The following is a 19,455-nucleotide window of genomic DNA, read 5'->3' as shown; positions in this document are numbered from 1 at the left end:
CTGGTGAAAGTGAGAGGATGTTTGAAACCAGAGGGTGCTGGTGCAGTGCCAGCTGTTAAAGCTAAAGCTGTCCAGGGCCTTCACCGAGGCAAAGCGGTTAGAAATACTGAAAGGTAATCGGAAGAAAGAGGTCGAGATTTTAATTCACTCACAGCCCATTCACTTATGCAGAGTTAAAATTGAACCCATAACGTGGGAAAATATGGCGTATTCGTAATTTTATATCGTCAGGCAAAAATATACTACCCCGGTTGAACTAAGTGGGGAAGTACGAATGGAATTGTGAAGGGATCGCTCACCTCTTAGAGACTTGTCTGATTCTCAACCCCTTGAAATCAATAGAATAAAAATGTGATGGGTTCAATAATGGGCAGACGATCAATTGGCCACATCATATGTCAGGAGATGAAGTCGAAAATTACCCACAATGATTCCGGTCATAACCATTGCTCTGAATGTTCACACGCAGTGAAATAAAGCAGATTAATGACTTGTAGCAAGCCACATCTGGAACAAGTGTTAACTCAGATCACCTTTGGTGAAATTAAAGAGAGGCCTACCTAGAAGGAGTTACAACGAACTGTTATTCTTACCCCACCTCTCCCCGGTTTACATCATGGGCTTTGTAGCAGTGCTGCTATCTCAGGGTGACATTCAGAGGTTGATTGATCACTTTATTTTGCTGAGCATTGAGAAGCTTAAAACTAAGGAATTATTTTGTGATACCCCAGCAATTCTAGACTGTTTAAGAAAGGATATACTTGCATTGGAAGCGTGTTGGGGATATTATATTAGCATGGATAGAGGATTGGCTAACTAACAGAAGACAGAGAGTTGGAATATGGGGGACATTTTCAGAATGGCAACCTGTAACTAGTGGAGTGCCACAGGGATCAGTGCTGGGCCACGATTATTTACAATATATATTAATAACTTAGATGAGGGAAGTGAATGTACTATTGTCAAGTTTGTGGATGACACAAAATAGGTGGGAAGGCAAGTGGTGAGGGTGACACAAGGAGTCTACAGAGGGATATAAACAGGTTAAGTGAGTGGGCAAAAAGGTGGCAGATGGAATATAATGTGGGAAAATCTGAGGTTATGCATTTTGGCAGGAAGAACAAAGGAGCTGAATATTATTTAAATGGAGAAAGACTGAAGAAAGCTGCAGCACAGAGGGATTTGGGAATCCTTGTGCATGTATCCCAAAAAGCTAGCATACAAGTTCAATAGGTAATAGGGAAGGCAAATTGAATGTTGGCCTTCATTTCAAAGGCAGTGGAGTAGAAAAATAGTGAAGTCTTGCTAAAACTATACAAGGCACTACACCTAGACCACACCTAGAATACTGTGAACAGTTTTGGTCCCCTTATCTAAGGAAAGATATACTGACAATGGAGGCAGTCCAGAGAAGGTTCACTAGGTTGGTTCTGGGTATGGGGGATTTTCTTATGAGGAGAGGTTGAGTAGGTTGGGCCTGTACTCATTGGGTTTTAGAAGAATGAGAGGTGACCTAATTCAAACATATAGGATTCTTAGGGGGCTTGACAGGGTAGATGCTGAGAGGTTGTTTCCCCTTGTGGGAGAGTCTAGGACCAGAGGACATATTCTCAGAGTAAGGGGTCACCTATTTAAAGTGGAGATGAGGAGGAATTTCTTCTCTCAGAGGGCAGTGAATCTGTGGAATTCTTTACCATAGAGGGCTGTAGAGGCTGGGTCGTTAAGTATATTCAAGGCTGAGATAGACAGATTTTTAATCAGTAAAGGAATCAAGGGTTCTGGGGATGAGGCAGAAAAATGGAATTGAGGATTATCAGATCAGCCATGATCTCATTGACTGGCGGAGAAGAGTCAATGGCTGAATGGCCTACTTCTGCTCCTACGCCTTATGGTCTTTTGAGGGGGTTGCTCTATGATGAGAGGCTGAGTAAACTGGACCTATACTCTCTGGCATTTAGAAAAATCAGGGGTGATCTCATTGAGATATACAAAATTCTGAAGGGGCTTGATAGGGTGGGCACTGAAAGATTGTTTCCGCCAGTTGGAGAGGCTAAAACATGGGGCACAGTTTCAAGATAAGGGGCTGATCATTTAGGACTGAGAACAGGAGAAATTATTTCACTCAAATGGTTGTGAATTTTTGGAATTCTCTACCCCAAAGGGTTGTGGATGCTTCATTGTTGAATATATTTAAGACAGGGATAGACAGATTTATGATCTCTAGGGAATTAAGAGATGTGGGGAGAGGGTGGGAAGATGGAGTTGAAGTCCAAGATCAGCCATGATCGTATTGAATGGCAGAGTAGGCTCGATGGGCTGAATGGTCAACTCCTGCTCTTATTTCCTGTGGTCTTGACTGGAGAGAGTGACAAGTGGTTTGATCTATTGGAATTTTACACATGCACCAATTATTTATTTATCCAAAGTGTCTTTGTGTTTCCCTTTCAGTGGCAAGAAGATTTTCCCAGGTTCTCAGACGCCAGACCTCATTAAATCACCTCTGTCAGGTAAATTGTTCAGTTAAAACATGAACCCGCCCTTGTCTCTCACTGTGACTGGCCAGCCTACTGTTTATTTCCAGCATTTTCTGTGGTTTTTTTCAGGTTTTATTGTTAGTAAGAAATTGAGACATTTTCAAATTAATGGTTTTATCGCAGTATTTGTGGGCATTTAGGCTAAGTGACATTTAACTCATCCATTCACTCATCCACTCCACTATAACCCATGTCCTTGGCAAGCCTTCACTGTGACCACACCCCCAAAAGCATCAGATTATAAATCCTAATTCTCATCTACAAGTTACAAGATATTTATTTATTTTCTGGATGTGTGTATCACTGGCAAGGCTGGCATTGTTGCTCACCCTCAGTTGCCCTTGAGAACATGCCCTTGCAGACCATTCAGCCCAACTCATCCATGCTGGCCTCTATGCTCCTCCCACCTTGTTTCATCTCACCCTATCAACATATCCTTCTATTCTTTTGTCCCTCTTGTGTTTATTCAGCTTGCCCTTAAATTTATCTCTGCTATTCACCCCAACAACTCTGGAGGAAGTGCAGGGGTGGATGTGGGCAGGCGCATCTCCCATTGGCTCCCTTGATTGGGGGCGCGCCGCCATTTTATGTGGGTGGGCCAATTAAGGCCCACCCAGCGTGATGTCCTCCAGGAAGTGCTATGTGCTCCCTGTGTGGGGGGTGGGGGGAGTTCCCTCAGCCGAGAGTGCGCTCTTTCACACATGCGCAAGGAAGAGCGCACTCATCTCCCTGAGGCTAAGTGCAGCCTCAGGGAGCTTGGCTCCAAATTTAAAAATGTTACAGAGACAAATGCAAAATTTCCCTGACATGTCCCCTCATGTGACACTGTCACATGAGCTGGGACGTGTCCATCGCTTTCAGTAAAACCTTTATTAAATGTTTTAAAACCCTCATGAAACCTCATCCTGCCCGTGGATGAGGTTTCAGGCTTTTTCTGAAGCCAGCCTGGGCTCCCGGTCTGTCCGCCAAACTTAAGGTTGGATGGGCGGGTCCATTAATTATGTTAAGTACTTTGTCAATGGTCTCAATTGGCCGTTGACAGGTCGGCGGGTGCACAGCTGATTCGGCTGCCCCCCCGCCGACCTGAAAATGGAAATGACACAGGGTGGTGTCAGGAGTCCCACCCGACATCATCCCGCATCATTTTACACATCGGTGAATGGGCCCTGCCCCCTGCTCACTGACCTAAAGATCCTGCCCCAGGCGGTAGCAAGTCCTATATTCTCACCATTCTCTGCATCAAGGTCTCTCCTGAATTCCTTGATGAATTTATTAGCCAATAGCTTATATTTATGGCCTCTAGTTCTGGATTCCCCAACAGGTGGAAACATCTCTCTACATCTACCCTGTCAAACTCTTTCATAACTTCAAAGGACTCTGGTGGGCCACCTCTTAGTCTTTTCTCAGAGGGAAGAGTGTCTGCCTGTTTAATCAGTTCTCTCCACTGTTAAGGGGAGAAGGTGGGAGAATGGGGTTGAGAAACTTATCAGCCATGATTGAATGGCAGAGCAGACTCGATGGGCTGAATGGCCTAATTTCTGCTCCTATGTCTTATGGTCTTATGTTCATTGTCTGAGTTTGGGCTCTGTGAATCACTTTTGATTCTCTATAATGTTTAAAAATACTCTAAAGAGGCAGGTTGGACATTAAGGAGGGTGGTATCCCACCTTGAGATTTGTATTTGTTCTGGAAATCATGAAAAATGTAACTTTCTTGAGAATTTAAGAAAGCCACATGATCAAAACATGTAAATGAGAACACTGGAAAGAATAAAGTAATGGGGGACATTGGTGGCAATTTAGGGAGTAAAATAGAGTTATAGAACAGGAGTCTAAAGTGATGGTAAAATATAAAGTGAGAGACAAATGCACCAATCACTGAAATTTGTGCCACAGGTTAGCAAAGGCCATAAACAAAAACAAAACACACTAGGCTTTATTTCTAGAAGGCTAGAACTGAAAGGTAGGGAAGCTAAGCAAAGCCTGCATCAAATCTTGCTTAGGTCATGCTTAGAGTGCCATATGCAGCCCTGGTTGTCACTTAATAAAAGGGATATCGAGGTATTGGAGAAGGTGCAGAGAAGATTTACAAAAGTGATGCCAGGAATGCAAGGAAAGGAAGGACGGGCTGCGTCTCTTTTCTCTTAAGAAAGAAGGCCGAGGGCTGACCCAATAGAGGTCTTTTAAATTCTGAAAGGTGTTGATCGAGTGGATACAGGGAGAATGCTTCCTCTTGTGGGGAAGAGCATAACCAGAGGCCATTAATGTAAGATAGTCACCAATAAATCCGCTCGTAAAAGGATCAAGAATGAGCGGGCACAAACTTAAAGTGATTTGCAAAAGAAGCATATGTGATCTGAGAGAAAACTTTTACACACAATGAGTGGTTTGGGTCTGGAATGCACTGCCTGGAAGTGTGGTGGAGGCAGGTTCAACTGAGGCATTAGATGATTATTTAAATAGAAACAATGTGCAGGGGTTACGGGGAAAAGGCAGGGCAAAGGCACTAGGTGCAGGCACGATGGGCTGAATGGCCTCCTTCTGTGCCATTAAAATTCTGTGAGGGAATTCAGAAGAAACTTTTTACCCAGAGAGTGGTGAGAATGTGGAACTCACTACCACAGGGAATGGTTGGAGCAAATAATATATACGCATTTAAGGGGAGGATAGACAAGCACATGAACGAGAAGGGAATATTAGGGTTACACTGATCGATTTAGATGAGGAAAGACAGAACGAGGCGTGAGTGGGGTATACATGCTGGCATGGACTGGTTGGACCGAATAGTCTGTTTCTGTACTGGATATCCTATGTATTCATAGTGATACATCTTTTTCAAAACCAGAGCTGCTTCTTAGTTTGATTCTGAGTAGAATATTTTTGTTTTATAACATTCAGCATTTATTTTATTCATTCTCTGGATTGAGGTGTCACTGGTATCCCCAGTTACTTTGGGAAGGTGATGGTGTGTCCTCTTGAACCACTGGAATCTGTGTGGTGATGGTGCTTCAGTGGTGATGGTAGAGGATTTTGCAATGATGATGATAAACACCCAAGACAAAATGGTGCATGAGTTGGATGTGATTGGTTGTTAGTGTAGCTATTAGCGCACTCAGGATTGTTCAGCAAGTGCTGCCCAATCGCAGAATCACAGTTGATGTTTTAATCTGTTGTTCAAGCTGCTGCTATGCAGTAGCTATGTGAGCGGTATTTTCCACTAACAGAATGTTGCCATCAATTCAACAAGACGTTCAGCTAACCATGAGAGTGAGCAATATTGTGTATGAATCTCAGTGCTGATGCGATGCCAAGTACATAGGCCATACGTCCCAGTGATTGGGTGATCAAATCAAACCGCCTGTTCCTTCAGTTGTTCAGAATAAGCAGTGTACAGACCGTACTCAACCAGCTCGCGCTTGCAAAAACAAAAAACAAAACATCTACTGTTAGATGTGACTCTGTGATTGGGAAGCACTTGTTGGGCAATGCTGTGTGCACTAAAAGCTACACTGATAATCAATTTAGATAATAAGTTGAGCTCATTACATGGCTCATTTATGTTTGCCAGAAGTGACATGCATTCATACACAGAGACCCATACTCTGCAAACAAAAGGAATATGTCCAAGCGTTCTGCCTTTTTTTGCATTACCTGGGAGCTTGGGGAGCCTATAGTTCCCCATGACTTTCTCTATGGCAATATCTCAGCCAATCAGAGTTGACTTGCCAGCCAATCAGCACCCTTTTCTCCAGTAGTATAAATTGTTGTGATCATTTGAAATTTGGCATTCATGTGTTTGTCCTGATGAGTGCAAGATGGAAAGCTTTGGCAACTTGTGTAAGTATATTTACTGTGTATACTAATCATATTTGCTTTGTACAAGTCTCCCTGTAGTATCACAGACTGAGAAATAACCATCACAGACTAATGAAACCTGCTATTTGACCCATGTAGGCATCACGGGCAGTGATCCACAGTGCGGATATAACTTTCCAAATGTTGGAAGACTGGCGAAATGTGGACCTGAACAGCATCACCAAACAGACCCTGTACACCATGGAGAATTCGCGAGAGGAGCACAGGAAACTCATTGTGAAATGTAAGAATGAAATAACCACAAGGTGGAAATTCATGGTTACCCTCCCCATTCACTGAGTGCTACATTGAACATTCTCTCTTAAATCTTTGTCATAAAAACTTAGCAGCATTAACAAGCAGCCCGTGTGTGTGAACATTTCTCCAAACAAACTGCAGTAACTGCCCCAAACTTCAAAGGTTTTCCATATAGTTTCCCCATGCTTAGGTTTTAGCATGCAAGTATTTAACTTGTTTGGATCTGACACAGCCATGATGGGCTGAATGGCCTCCTTTTGTGCTGTATGATTCTATGGTGTTGCTTTGCCTGTTATTTTACCAGAGGTGTTAGCCAGTGAAGTAATTTTTCAAGTGTAGTCACTGTTGTAATGTAGGAAATGGAGCAGCCAATCGGCACAGAGCAAGATCCCACAGGCAGCAATGTGATAGGTGTTCAGCTAATCCGTTCCAGTGACATTGGTTAAGGGATAAATATTGGACCAGGATATGGAGAGATTTCCCCTGCTCTCCATCGAAATGGTGCCACGGGATCTGTTAAACCCATCAGAGACGGCAGATGCCCATTTCAGGCCAGCCTGTGGTCAGGTGGTCGGGTTGTGTGTTGTACCCAAGTCTAGACTTGAAGACAGGCCCAGATGAATTTCTGCCCCTGTCTGCAGCAAGACTGGATCCCCCTCTGCAGTGAAACAGGATCTCCCTCTTCAGTGAGACTGGATCCCTCTCTGCAGTGAAACAGGATCTCCCTCTGTAGTGGGACTGGATCACCCTCTGCAGTGAAACAGGATCTCCCTCTTCAGTGAGACTGGATCACCCTCTGCAGTGAAACAGGATCTCCCTCTGCAGTGAGACTGGATCCCCCTCTACTGTGAAACAGGATCTCCCTCAGCAGTGATTGGACCTCCCTCTGCAGTGAAACAGGATTTCTCTCTTCAGTGAGACTGGATCCCCCTCTGCAGTAATTGGATATCTCTCTGCAGTGAGGCTGGATCTCCCTCTGCAGTGAGACTGGATCTCCCTATGCAGTGAAACTGGATCTCCCCCTGCAGTGAAACTGGAGCTCCCTCTGCAATGAGACAGGATCTCGCTCTGCAGTGATTGGATCTCCCTCTGCAATGAGACAGGATCTCGCTCTGCAGTGATTGGATCTCCCTCTGCAATGAGACAGGATCTCGCTCTGCAGTGATTGGGTCTCCCTCTGAAATGAGACAGGATCTAGCTCTGCAGTGATTGGATCTCCCTCTACAATGAGACAGGATCTTGCTCTGCAGTGAGATTGGTTCAACCTCTGCAGAGACTGGATAATCCCCTGCAGCGAAATTGGATCTTCCTCTGCACGAGACTCGATCTCCCTCTGGAATGAGACTGGAACTCCCTCTGTTGTGAGACTGGATCTCCCTCTGGAGTGAGATTGGATCAACCTCTGCAATGACTGGATCTCTATCTGCAGTGAGACTGGATCTCCCTCGGCAATGATTGGATTTCCTTCTGCAATGAGACTGGATCTCCACCTGCAGTGAGACTGGATCAGCCTCTATATTGAGATTGGATCCCCCTCTGGGGTGGGACTGGATCCACCTCTGCAGTTAGACTGGATCCCCCTCTCAGTGAGACTGGGATCTCCCTCGGCAATGATTGGAATTCCTTCTGCAGTGAGACTGGATCTCCATCTGCAGTGAAAATGGGTCTCCTCTGCAGTGATTGGATCTCCCTCTGCAGTGAGACTGGATCTCCACCTGCAGTGAAAATGGGTCTCCTCTGCAGTGATTGGATCTCCCTCTGCAGTGAGACTGGATCTCCCTCTGCAGTGATTGTAGCTACCCCTGGTGTGACTGGATCTCACTCTGAAGTGAGACTGTGAGACTGGACCCCCTCTGTAGTGAGACTGGATCCCCTCTGCTGTGAGACTCGTTTCCCCTCTGCAGTAAGGCTGGATCAGCCTCCGCATTGAGACTGGATCCCCCTCTGCAGTGGGACTGGATCCCCCTTTGCAGTGAGACTGGATCAGCCTCTGCAGTGAGACTGGATCCTCCTCTGCAGTGAGACTGGATCCCCCTCTCAGTGAGATTGGATCCCCCTCTGCAGTGAAACTGGATCTATCTCTGCAGTGTGTTTGCCGTCTGTCTATCTGTGTAATTGAAAGTGATCTACCTGTACCTTTGTCATCGCCACAGCTCACTTGTCAATTCTGACCTTTTTGTCTAACTAGTGTATCAGGAATTTGATAATCTTCTAGAGGAGCAGTCGCCCACTGAGTCTTACATTGAATGGTTGGATTCCATGGTGGACAGATGCGTTGTCAAGGTTGGTAAGCAGAAGTTGACTTCTCGTCCTAAATCAAGAGCACGTGACCATGTTTAAGTCTGGGGCTGAAAGGGTTTTGGTCTCTCAGGGGGTCAAAGGAAACAGGGATCAGGTGGGAAAGTGGAGTTGAGACAGAAAGTTAGCCACGATCACATTGAATGGCAGAACAGGCTTGAGGGACTGAATGGTCTACTCCCGCACCTATCCCTTGTGCTCTTGCAAGTTGTGGCTGGTCCCTATATAAATGGGTCTTCGGAAGGACTTATTGCACACAGATGGGATCGTTGTATGGGAATGGGTGCATAGGTTATGCTAATCATTTTAAAATTAAGATTGCAAAAATTAATCTACATAGTTCCAGATTTTAAACCTGCATTTATTGGCTGTCAATGATTTTGCGGAAATAATTTAAAAGCAAAAAGTAGAATATCCATGTCTGGAAATGTAGAACATTAAGAAGCACTTTGAAAACCTCCTGTGATGGCCCATTGCTGTAGTACAGACCCAGAAGCTTCTGCCCACAGCTCCCCCACCCCCCTGAGCAGCGCTGTTGATTCCAGCTGCAGTTGCAGAGCTGTTTGGTGTTTTGTTAAAAGGGGAGCACAGGCCGGGGGCAGGATTTTACCCTTGGAGGGGGAGGTCATGAAGCCGACCACCGCCCGCGATCGGCTCCTCACCGCGATTTTACGCGAGCGGAGCCAATTAAGGTTCACCCAGCTTGGAACGCGAGCAGCGGCGCTGAGTGCGGCCTGTGTGGGCAGAGGGGGGAGGGTGAGCGGGCCTGGTGTGAGCTTCACGCACGCGTGTGAAAAAGTGCTTCAGTCTCCAGGAGGCACAGGGAGACGGAGCACTGTTCAAAAAAACATAAAGGAAATAAAACTGTCATACAATGACTCGGTCACATGAGCTGGGACATGTTTTAAGTTCAAAAATAAAATTTTTATCTGATGTTTATTTGTTTTAGGAAACCTCATCCCGCCCCATGGATGAGGTTTCCTAAAAAATGTCAAGGCCGCTTGGCCTTTTGCCTGCCCGCTGACTGTAAGGTTGGACGGGAAGCGTCAATTTGAACTTAATTAGCTTCTTAATGGCCTTAATAGGCCCTTTAATTGTTGGCGGGAGCACAGCCACCCCCAGCGCGTGGCCGCTGAGTGAAATATCGCGAGACTGGGTGATGATGTTGGGACACGCGCCTGAGGTCATCGCGCGTCATTTTACACCACAGGCCGAGTGTAGAATTCTCCCCTGAGTGTTATCATTAGAGAAATGAAGGAGAAGCTAGAAGGGTTTCCACTCAAAACAGCAATGGTGACTTAGCGATGATGTCACCTGAGGCTCAGGCTAATGCTGTTGGGGACACGGGTTCAAATCCCACCACTACCGTTGGTGGAATTTCAATTTAATTAATAAAATTTGGAATATAAAGCTAACATCAGTGGCTGTGACCATTGTCGATTGTCGTAAAAACCCATCTTGTTTCACTAATGCCCTTTGGGGAAGGAATCCTGCCGTCCTTACCCGGTCTGGCCTACGTGTGACTCCAGACCCACAGCAATGTGGTTGACTCTTAACTGCCCCTCTGAAATGTCTGAGCAAGCCGCTCAGTTCAAGGGCAATTAGGGATGGGCAACAAATGCTGGCTTTGCCAGTGCCGCCCACATCCTCTGAAAGAATAAAAAAGGCGATGGGCTGAAAGGCCTCCGTCTGTGCTGTAAAGTTTTTGATTTCCAAGAAAGGAAGAAGCACTCCTGTTTATGCATTGCCTTTTCACACAGAGTGTATTCCAGTGAAGTTCACTGACTGTTTCCAATAGAGGCAATTGCTGCAGCAAGCTTTCTGCAAACAGCAGTGAAAAGCTAGATTAGTTCATCCGAATGAAGGGCTTTGCCAGTTATAGGTCAGCACTGAAGAGGAGGAGGAAAGAAGCACTTTTGTTTGCGAGGTAATTTGCAAAGACCCCGCCCCCCCCACCACCCCCGATTCCGACTGACCAATACTTAGAGAGTGTTTGTTTGGCAGGTTGCTGCGCAGAGGCCTGGGAGTCTGAAGAGAGTGGCTCGGCAATTTCTGCTGATGTGGTCCTGCTTTGGGACGAGAGTTATTCGGGACATGACGTTGCACAGCGCGCCGAGCTTTGGTAAGCTGTCCCCAATTCAGTTTTGTGTGGAGCTCGTTCATAATTAAATCTTCATTGCCAGGTCATTCTCTTCCGCAGAGAGCAGTGCAGGTTGGGCCACTGAGTATATTCAGGGTTGGGTTAGACCAATTTTTGATGTGGATGGGAGTCAAGGGTTGTGGGGGAAACAGGAAAGTGGGGGAAAGTGGAGTTGAAGCCACAATCAGATCAGCCATGATCTTATTGAATGGCGGAGCAGGCTCCTTGGGTTGGGTAACCTAGTCCTGCTCCTATTTATTGTGATTTTATGGCCTTAATTCACCGTAACTGCAGATGTCTGCCAGTGGAATCATAAAATTAATTATAATATCAGGCCATCTCAAATTCACCCAAGCATTCAATTCACTCTGCATGATATCAAGAAATGGCTGAAGGCATTGGTTACTGTAATGGCTATGGGCCCTGACAATATTCCAGCAATGTTACTGAAGACTTGTGCTCCAGAACTTGCTGCACCCCTAGCCAAGCTGTTCCAGTACAGCTACAACACTGTTATCTACCTGGCTATGTGGAAAATTGCTCAGGTATCTCCTGCCCACAAAAAACAGCAAAATCCAACCCGAGCCAATTACCTCCCCATCAGTCTACTGTCCATCATCAGTAAAGTGATGGAAGGCATCATCAACAGTGCTATCAAGCAGCACTTGCTTAGCAATAACCTGCTCACTGATGCCTAGTTTGGGTTCCGCCAGGACACTCAGCTCCTGACCTCATTACAGCCTTGGTTCAAACATGGACAAAAGGGCTGAGCTCCTGAGGTGAGATGAGAGTGACTGCCCTTGACATCAAGGCAGGATTTGACCGAGGATGGCATCAAGGAGCCCTAGCAAAACTGGAGTCAATGGGAATCAGGGAGAAAACTCTCTGCTGGTTGGAGTCATACCTAGCATAAAGGAAGATGGTTGTAATTTTGGAGGTCAATCATCTCAGTCCCAGGACATCACTGCAGGAGTTTCTCAGGGTAGTGTCCTTGGCCCATCCATCTTCAGCTGCTTCATCAATGACCTTTCCTCAGTCATAAGGCCAGGAGTGAGGATGTTCACTGATGATTGCACAATGTTCACCATTTGCAACTCCTCAGATACTGAAGCAGTCCATGTTCAAATGCAGCAAGACCTGGACAACATTATGGCCTGGGCTTATAAGTGGCAAGTGCCAGGCAATGACCATCTCCAACAAGAGAGAATCTAACCACCGCCCTTTGACATTCAATGGCATTACCATCACTGAATCCCCCACTATCAACATCCTGCAGGGTTACCATTGACCAGAAACTGAACTGGACTAGCCATATAAACACTGTGGCTACAAGAGCAGGTCAGAGACTGGGAATTCTACAGTGTGCAATTCACCTCCTGTCTCTCCAAAGCCTGTCCACCATCTACAAGGCACAAGTCAGGACTGTGATGGAATACTCTCCACTTGCCTGGATGAATGCAGCTCCAACAACACTCAAGAAGCTTGACACCATCTAGGACAAAGCAGCCCCGCTTGATTGGCTCCCCATCTACCACCTTAAACATTCACTCCGCTCACCACCGATGCACAGTAGCAGCAGTGTGTACCATCTACAAGATGCACTGCAACAACTCACCAAGGCTGCTTAGCACCTTCCAAACCCCCAACCTAAAACATCTGGAAGGACAAAGGCAGCAGAAGCATGGGAACACCACCACCGTGTTCCCCTCCAAGTCTCTCACCATCCTGACTTGGAAATATATCACCGTTCCTTCACTGTGGCTGGGTCAAAATCCTGGAACTCCCTCCCTAACAGCACTGTGGGTGTACCTACACCACATGGACTGCAGCAGTTCAAGATGGCAACTCACCACCACCTTCTCAAGGGAAATTAGGGATGGGCAATAAATGCTGGGCCCAGCCAGCGACACCCACATCCCGTGAAAGAAGAAATAAAAATCTTAAGTTTCTCCAGATGAATTGGACTAAATGATATAAATTAAAAGGCCCGGGGAGGAGGGTGAGAGGGGAGATGTCCTATTAGATGTCTTAAAAATTATGAAAACATTCAATAGGGAAGGCGTTTCCATTTGTGGGGGAGACCAGAACCAGGGGTCACAAATAGAAGGTAGTCACTAATAAATCCATCGGGAATTCAGGAGAGACTTCTTCACACTAGAGTGAAAAAGTGGACTCACCACCCCAGGGAGTGTTGTGGTGAATAGTGTCCCACCCATTCCACCCACCCATCCTCCCCCACGCACCCCCCTATCCACTCTCCCTCCCACACCCTCCACCCACACACTCCATCCAGTCTCCTACCCACCCCACCCCCATCCACTATCCCACCCACAACCCACCCACTGACCCCACCCACTCTCCCATCTTTGGGAACGCTTGTGTCCTTTTATATGTTACTGGTGAAAGGCAGCCTGGTCCACAAAGCAAACCAACGGCCTGTTGCACCCTCCGCTTGAATTTCTTTTCCGTTGGCACAGACTAGAAGGGCCGAATGGCCTGTTTTCTGTGCTATAGTATTCTATGGTTCTATGGCTTTGAGTGTCAGAGTGTAAACCTAGCCGCTGATTCACTATTGCCCCTCTTCACTCCTCCACAACCCAGCAATCTGTGTTACAAATTCCCAATTAAGGTCAGCCCCATTACAGGCAAGGCATCCACGATGAAGTGACCCCATGCAGGTAACAATCCTGCCATGTATTAGCCAGGCAGTAACTATCTCCAACAAGGAAAGGCCCAGTCACCTGCCCTGCATCCCAAAGGCACTGCCATTGCTGAATCCCTCACTTTCGACACCTTGGAAGGTTGCCGTTGACCAGAAGCACATCTGGAGCAAGCTACAAAAGGTCAGAGGCTGGAAATTCTGCAGTAAGCGGCTCACCTCCAGACTTCTCAAGTCTCCCCACCACCTCCAAGACACAAGTCAGGAGCGCGATGGAACATCCTGCCCTTTCCTGAATGGTGCAGCCACAACAACGTTCAAGAAGCTCAACGCCAGCCAGGACAGAGGTTCGCTTGATTCATGCCCCACCACTGGACTTGCACTGCACGCCTCCACCACCGTCACCTCAAGCTACTGGATACGCTACAGCAACTCAGCAAGATCACTTCCCCTGTGAACTCTACCACTGTGAAGAAATGGACAGCATTGTAAGGGAACACCATCGCTTGCGAGTTCCCCTCCAAGTCACACGTCTCGCTGACTTGCGTATTTGCTGCTAGTCCTTGGACGCCTTTGGGTCCAAGGCCTGGAATACCATTGAGGGGAGCACTGTCGTTAAATGGTTCAAGGAGAGGAACTGCTGACAGCCTCTAGGGGTAACGTGGGATGTGCAATAAATACAGTTCTGCCAGTGTCACCCACAAATTGAGACCAGATGAAGATTAACTGCTCAGTCTGTGGATTCTTTGAGACCAAGAGCGAGCTCCTTCATAATTGAATACTCTGTCAACGCTAACTGCTACAGTGGCATGGTAGCATAGTGGTTATGTTACTGGACCAGTCATACAGAGGCCCCGGCCTAACAGCCTGGAGATATGGGCCTGAATCTTGCGCTTGCCGGGCGCGGGCGATCAGAGGTCCGGAAGCCAGTCCAACATACGCTTCCGGCCACAATCCATCCCCAGCCACGATTTCAGGCTGGCTGGCCAATTGACCGGCAGCCAGGGTGAGACGCGTGCTGGGGAAGGCTGGGCGCTGGCGGAGGGTGAGGGAAGAGGGCAGAGTGCCGAGAGAAACGATGGTGCAGGGGAGCGGGCGCGCCCTGAAGGCTGACGGCTGCTGTGGAGCTGTCTCAGGGAGCCGCAACACCGTGAAAATGAAATGAGGTCAATAAACTGCTGCAAATTGTGACAATGCTGTAAACGCAAGCACCTGAGGGCAGACTACATAACACCTCATCCCCCAAAAACCTCTTTCACTTTATTTAACCCCAGACATTTTAACCCCTGATGGAGTTTGTAGCCGAGTGGCCTGTCCGCTAACCGTAAAAGTGGACGGGCCGCGTAAAATCCATGGAATCCATAGAAAAGTTACGGTGCAGAAAGAGGCCATTCAGCCCATCATGTCTGCGCTGGCCAAAAATAGAGAAAAGAAACTAGCCGCTCATTTTAATCCCACTTTCCAACAGCCGGTCCGTAGCTTTTTGCAGGTTGCAGTGCTTCAGATGCCTTTTAAATGAGTTGAACGTTTCAGCCACAATCACCAACCTAGGCAGTGAATTCCAAATGCCCACCAGCCTCTGGGTAATAAAGTTCCTCATTTCCCCTCTAATCCTTCTAGCAATCACCTTAAATCTATGCCCCTGGTAATTGACCCCTCAGCTACCCAATCTAGGCCCCTGAGCATTTTGTACATCTCCATTAGGTTACCCCTAATTGTCACTGACAATTGGTTCCTTAATGGGCTTAATTGTCGGCGGGTGCACTTCTGACTCCCACACGCGCTCGCTGGCTGTAATGTTTCGTGTAAGCGCGATGATGTCGGAATGCGTGCCTGACATCTTCTCGTGTGGTTTCATGTGATTCTGGGTCGGGCGTGCGCCCACACATTCAACATAAAATTCTGGCCATGAGGTCAAATCGTACCATGGAAGCTGAGGACTTTCACAGAATCACAGAACCGTTACAGTGCAGAAGGAGGCCATTCAGCCCATCGAGTCTGCACTGGCTCACTGAAAGAGCATTCTACCGAGTCCCACTCCCCTGCCTTATCCCCGTAACCTTGCACATTCTCTGTTTTCAGATAGCAATCGAATTCCATTTTGAATACCTCGATCGAACCTGCCTCCATTACCCTCTCAGGAAGTTTGTTCCAGGCTCCAACCACCCTCTGGATGAAAACATTCTCCTCACATCACTTTTACTCCTTTTGCCAATTATTTTGAACCTGTGACCTCTAGTTCTTGATGCTCTCTTGAGTGGGAACAGTTTCTCACTATTTACCCTGTTCATGCCCCTCAGGGTCTTGAAAACCACTATCCTCTCAGCCTTTTTTTCTCCAAGGAAAAGAGTCCCAACCTCTCCAATCTATCCTCATAGCTACAGTTCTTCATCCCGGGAATCATTCTTGTGAATCTCCTCTGTACTCTCTCCAATACCTTCACAACCTTCCTCAAGTATGGTACCCAGAACTAGATGCAGTACTCCAGATGAGGTCTAACTAGTGTCTTATACAAGTTTAACATGACTTCCGTTCTCTTGTACTCAATGCCCCTATTAATAAAGCCTAAGATACTATATGCTTTATTAACTGCTCTCTCAACATGCCCCATGCCCGGCCATCTTCAATGACCTATGTACAAATACACTGAGGTCCCTCTGTTCCTGCACCTCCTTTAGAGTTTCTCCCTTTATTTTATACTATCTCTCCACATCCTTCCTGCCAAAATGAATCACCTCACACTTCTCTACATTGAACTTCATCTGCCACTTCTCTGCCCACTCCACCAACATGTCTATGTCCTTTTGGAAATTCAAGATTATCCTCATTACAGTTGAGAATGTTTCCAATCTTCATATCAATTGCAAGTTTTGAAATCATGCCCTGCACACCACAGTCTATGTCATTTTATATCAGGAAGAGCAACTGTCCCAATACTGACCCCTGAGGAACTCCACTACAAACCTTCCTCCAATCTGAAAAACAGTCATTTATCGCATTCTCTATTTCCTGTCACTCAGCCAATTTCTTATCCAAATGCCTATTTTCCGTTTTCTTGCATGAGCTAGAATTTTGCTCACAAGTCTGTTGTGTGACACTGTATCAAATGCCTTTTGAAAATCCATATACACCACATCAACAGCATTTCCTTTATCAACCTTCTCTGTTACCTCCTCAAAAAACTCCAGCAAGTTAGTCAAACATGATTTTGCCTTAATGAATCCATGCTTGTTTTCCTTAATTATCTCTTGTCTCCTGTCTAAGTGACTATTGTCCTGAACTATAGTTTCCAGAAATTTCCCTACCACTGAAACCAAACTGACTGGTCTGTGGTTGCAGGTTTTATCCTTTCACCCCTTTTTGAACAAGGGTGTAACATTTGCAATTCTCCGGTCCTCCTGAGAATGATAGATACCCCTGTATCTAAGGAAGACTGGAAGATTATCATTAATGCTTCTGAAATTTCCACTCTTACTTCCTACAGTATCTCACCTGGTCCTGGTACCTTATCTATTTTAAGTAAAGATAGCCTCTCTAACACCTCGTCCTCCTCAATTTTAAATTCTTCTAGTGTACCAGTTACCTCCTCTCCCACCTCGGCCTGGGTAGCATCCTCTTCCTTTGTAAAGAAAGATACAAAGCAATCATTTAATACCTCTTCTATTTCTCCTGCCTTCATATACAAGTCTCCTCTTTTATCCCTAATTGGCCCTACCCTTTCTTTTACCGCCCTTTTATTATTTACATGCTTATATAAGACCTTGGGATTCCCGTTTATGTTCGCTGCCAGTCTCTTTTCCTGCTCTCTCCTTGCTTTGCTGATTAGTTTCTTCTCTTCCCCTCTGGCCCTTCTACATTCAGCCTGATTTCCCATTATATTTTCTACCTGACATCTGTCGTACGCACACATCTTCTTTTTCATCTTCACCTCTATCTCTCTCGTTATCCAGGGCACTCTAGATTTATTTGTCCTACCTTTCCCCTTTGAGGGATTATATCTTGACATTTCCTGCAATACTGTCTCTTTGAAGGTGGCCCATTGTTCAGCCACTGTCTTTTCCACCAACATTTGATTCCAACTTACTCGACTCAGGTGCTTCCTCATCCCATCAAAGTTGGCTTTCCCCCTATAAATTTTCCCTGCTCTGGATTGCTCCTTGTCCTTTTCCATGGCCAACCTAAACCTTATGACACAATGGTCACTGTCCACTAAATGCCATCCCACTGATATTTGATCCACTTGGGCCAACTCATTCCCCAGAAAGGCATCCAACAGTGCCTGACCTCTCGATGATTGGAAACATCCTGCTACAGAAAATTATCCTGAACACATTCCAGGAACTTTTGCCTTTCTTATCCCTTTGCACTATTCCTATCTCAGTCTATATCCCCTTATGGCACCACCCCACCCCCCCTCCCCCACCGCCTTGTAATGTCTTTGCAAACTCGTTTCTCTACATCCCTTCCACTAGCTGGTGGTCACCGATCAATGTTATTGCACCTTTCCCATTCTTTACCTCTAGCCAGAGAGATTCTGTCCTTAACCCCTCTGGAGCATCCTCACTCTCCAGAACTATAATACTATCCTTAATCAATACTGCCACTCCCCCCACCTTTTCTTCTTTTCCTGTTTCTCCTAAACACCTTGTACCCAGGAATATTTAATGTCCAGCCCTGTCCTTCTTTGAGTCAGGTCTCTGTTATAGCAATAATATTATAGTTCCATTTGTCAACCTGTGTCTGCAGTTCACCAGTCTTAGTAACCACACTCTGTGCATTCACATACATGGTTATTAACCTTGATTTAGGCTTTTTAACTTTCCCCTTTGCTCTGACCTCATCTAATGACTTACTATAGCCTACTCTAACTCTATCAAACTCTCCAAGTATTCTCTTTACCTTGACACTACTCTCTGATATATCCTCATCATCAGTGAAGACTTCTCTACTTCCCATTGCTAGTTTGTCTCCTCTCCACTCTGAATTTCCCCTCGGGTCCCCATCCCTCTGCCAATCTAGTTTGAACCTTCTCCAACAGCACTAGCAAACATCTCTATGAGGACAGTTGCCCCAGTCCTGTTAAGGTGTAACCCGTCCTCCTTGGACAGGTCCCACCCCCCCAGAACCAGTCCCAATGCCTCAGAAATTTAAAGCCCTCCCTCCTACTCCAGTTCTCCAGCCACGTATTGAACTGTCCAATCTTCTTACCCTCACTAGCACGTGGCACTGAGAGTAATCCTGACTACTGCTCTAGAGGTCCTGATTTTTAATTCCCTAAAACCTGCTTTCAGGACCTCATCCCTTTTCCTACCTATGTCATTGGTACACAACATCTGGCTGCCCACCACCCCCTTCCCTGCACCCCCCCCAAAAGAATGTCCTGCGGCCATGCTGTGACATCCTTGACCCTGGCACCAGAGAGGCAACATACCATCCTGGAGTCACATTCTACAGCCTCAGTAATGCATGTCTGTTCCTCTAACTATGGAACCCCTACCACTATAGCACTTCCACCCTTCCTCCTTCTCTCCTGTGCAGCTGAGTCACCTGTGGTGCCACAAACATGATTCTTGCTACAGTCCTCCGAGAAACCATCTCACTCAGTGGTATGCTAAAATGGAGAAACGGTCAAAGAGTGAGATAGTCTCAGGGAATTCCTGCACTACCTGCTTGTTTCTCTTAGATACTCTGGCAGTCACCCATTCCCTCTTT

At 46.3% G+C, this 19,455-nt stretch overlaps 1 protein-coding gene across 1 annotated transcript in view; it reads left to right on the top strand.

Annotated features, from left to right (window-relative positions):
- The window catches only part of rfx4 (regulatory factor X, 4), a 127,523-nt gene that overhangs the window by 61,707 nt on the left and 46,361 nt on the right, over nt 1-19,455 (top strand). Inside the window, exons 10-13 of the mRNA XM_041216144.1 lie at nt 2,449-2,507; nt 6,488-6,632; nt 8,835-8,929; nt 10,949-11,066. Of these exons, the coding sequence (XP_041072078.1) occupies nt 2,449-2,507; nt 6,488-6,632; nt 8,835-8,929; nt 10,949-11,066 (417 nt within the window). The remainder of the gene's footprint in view (nt 1-2,448; nt 2,508-6,487; nt 6,633-8,834; nt 8,930-10,948; nt 11,067-19,455) is intronic.

This window comes from Carcharodon carcharias, chromosome 21, assembly GCF_017639515.1.
Source record: "Carcharodon carcharias isolate sCarCar2 chromosome 21, sCarCar2.pri, whole genome shotgun sequence".
NCBI classification, from domain to species: domain Eukaryota; kingdom Metazoa; phylum Chordata; class Chondrichthyes; order Lamniformes; family Lamnidae; genus Carcharodon; species Carcharodon carcharias.
This window is presented reverse-complemented; position numbering and strand designations above follow the sequence as displayed.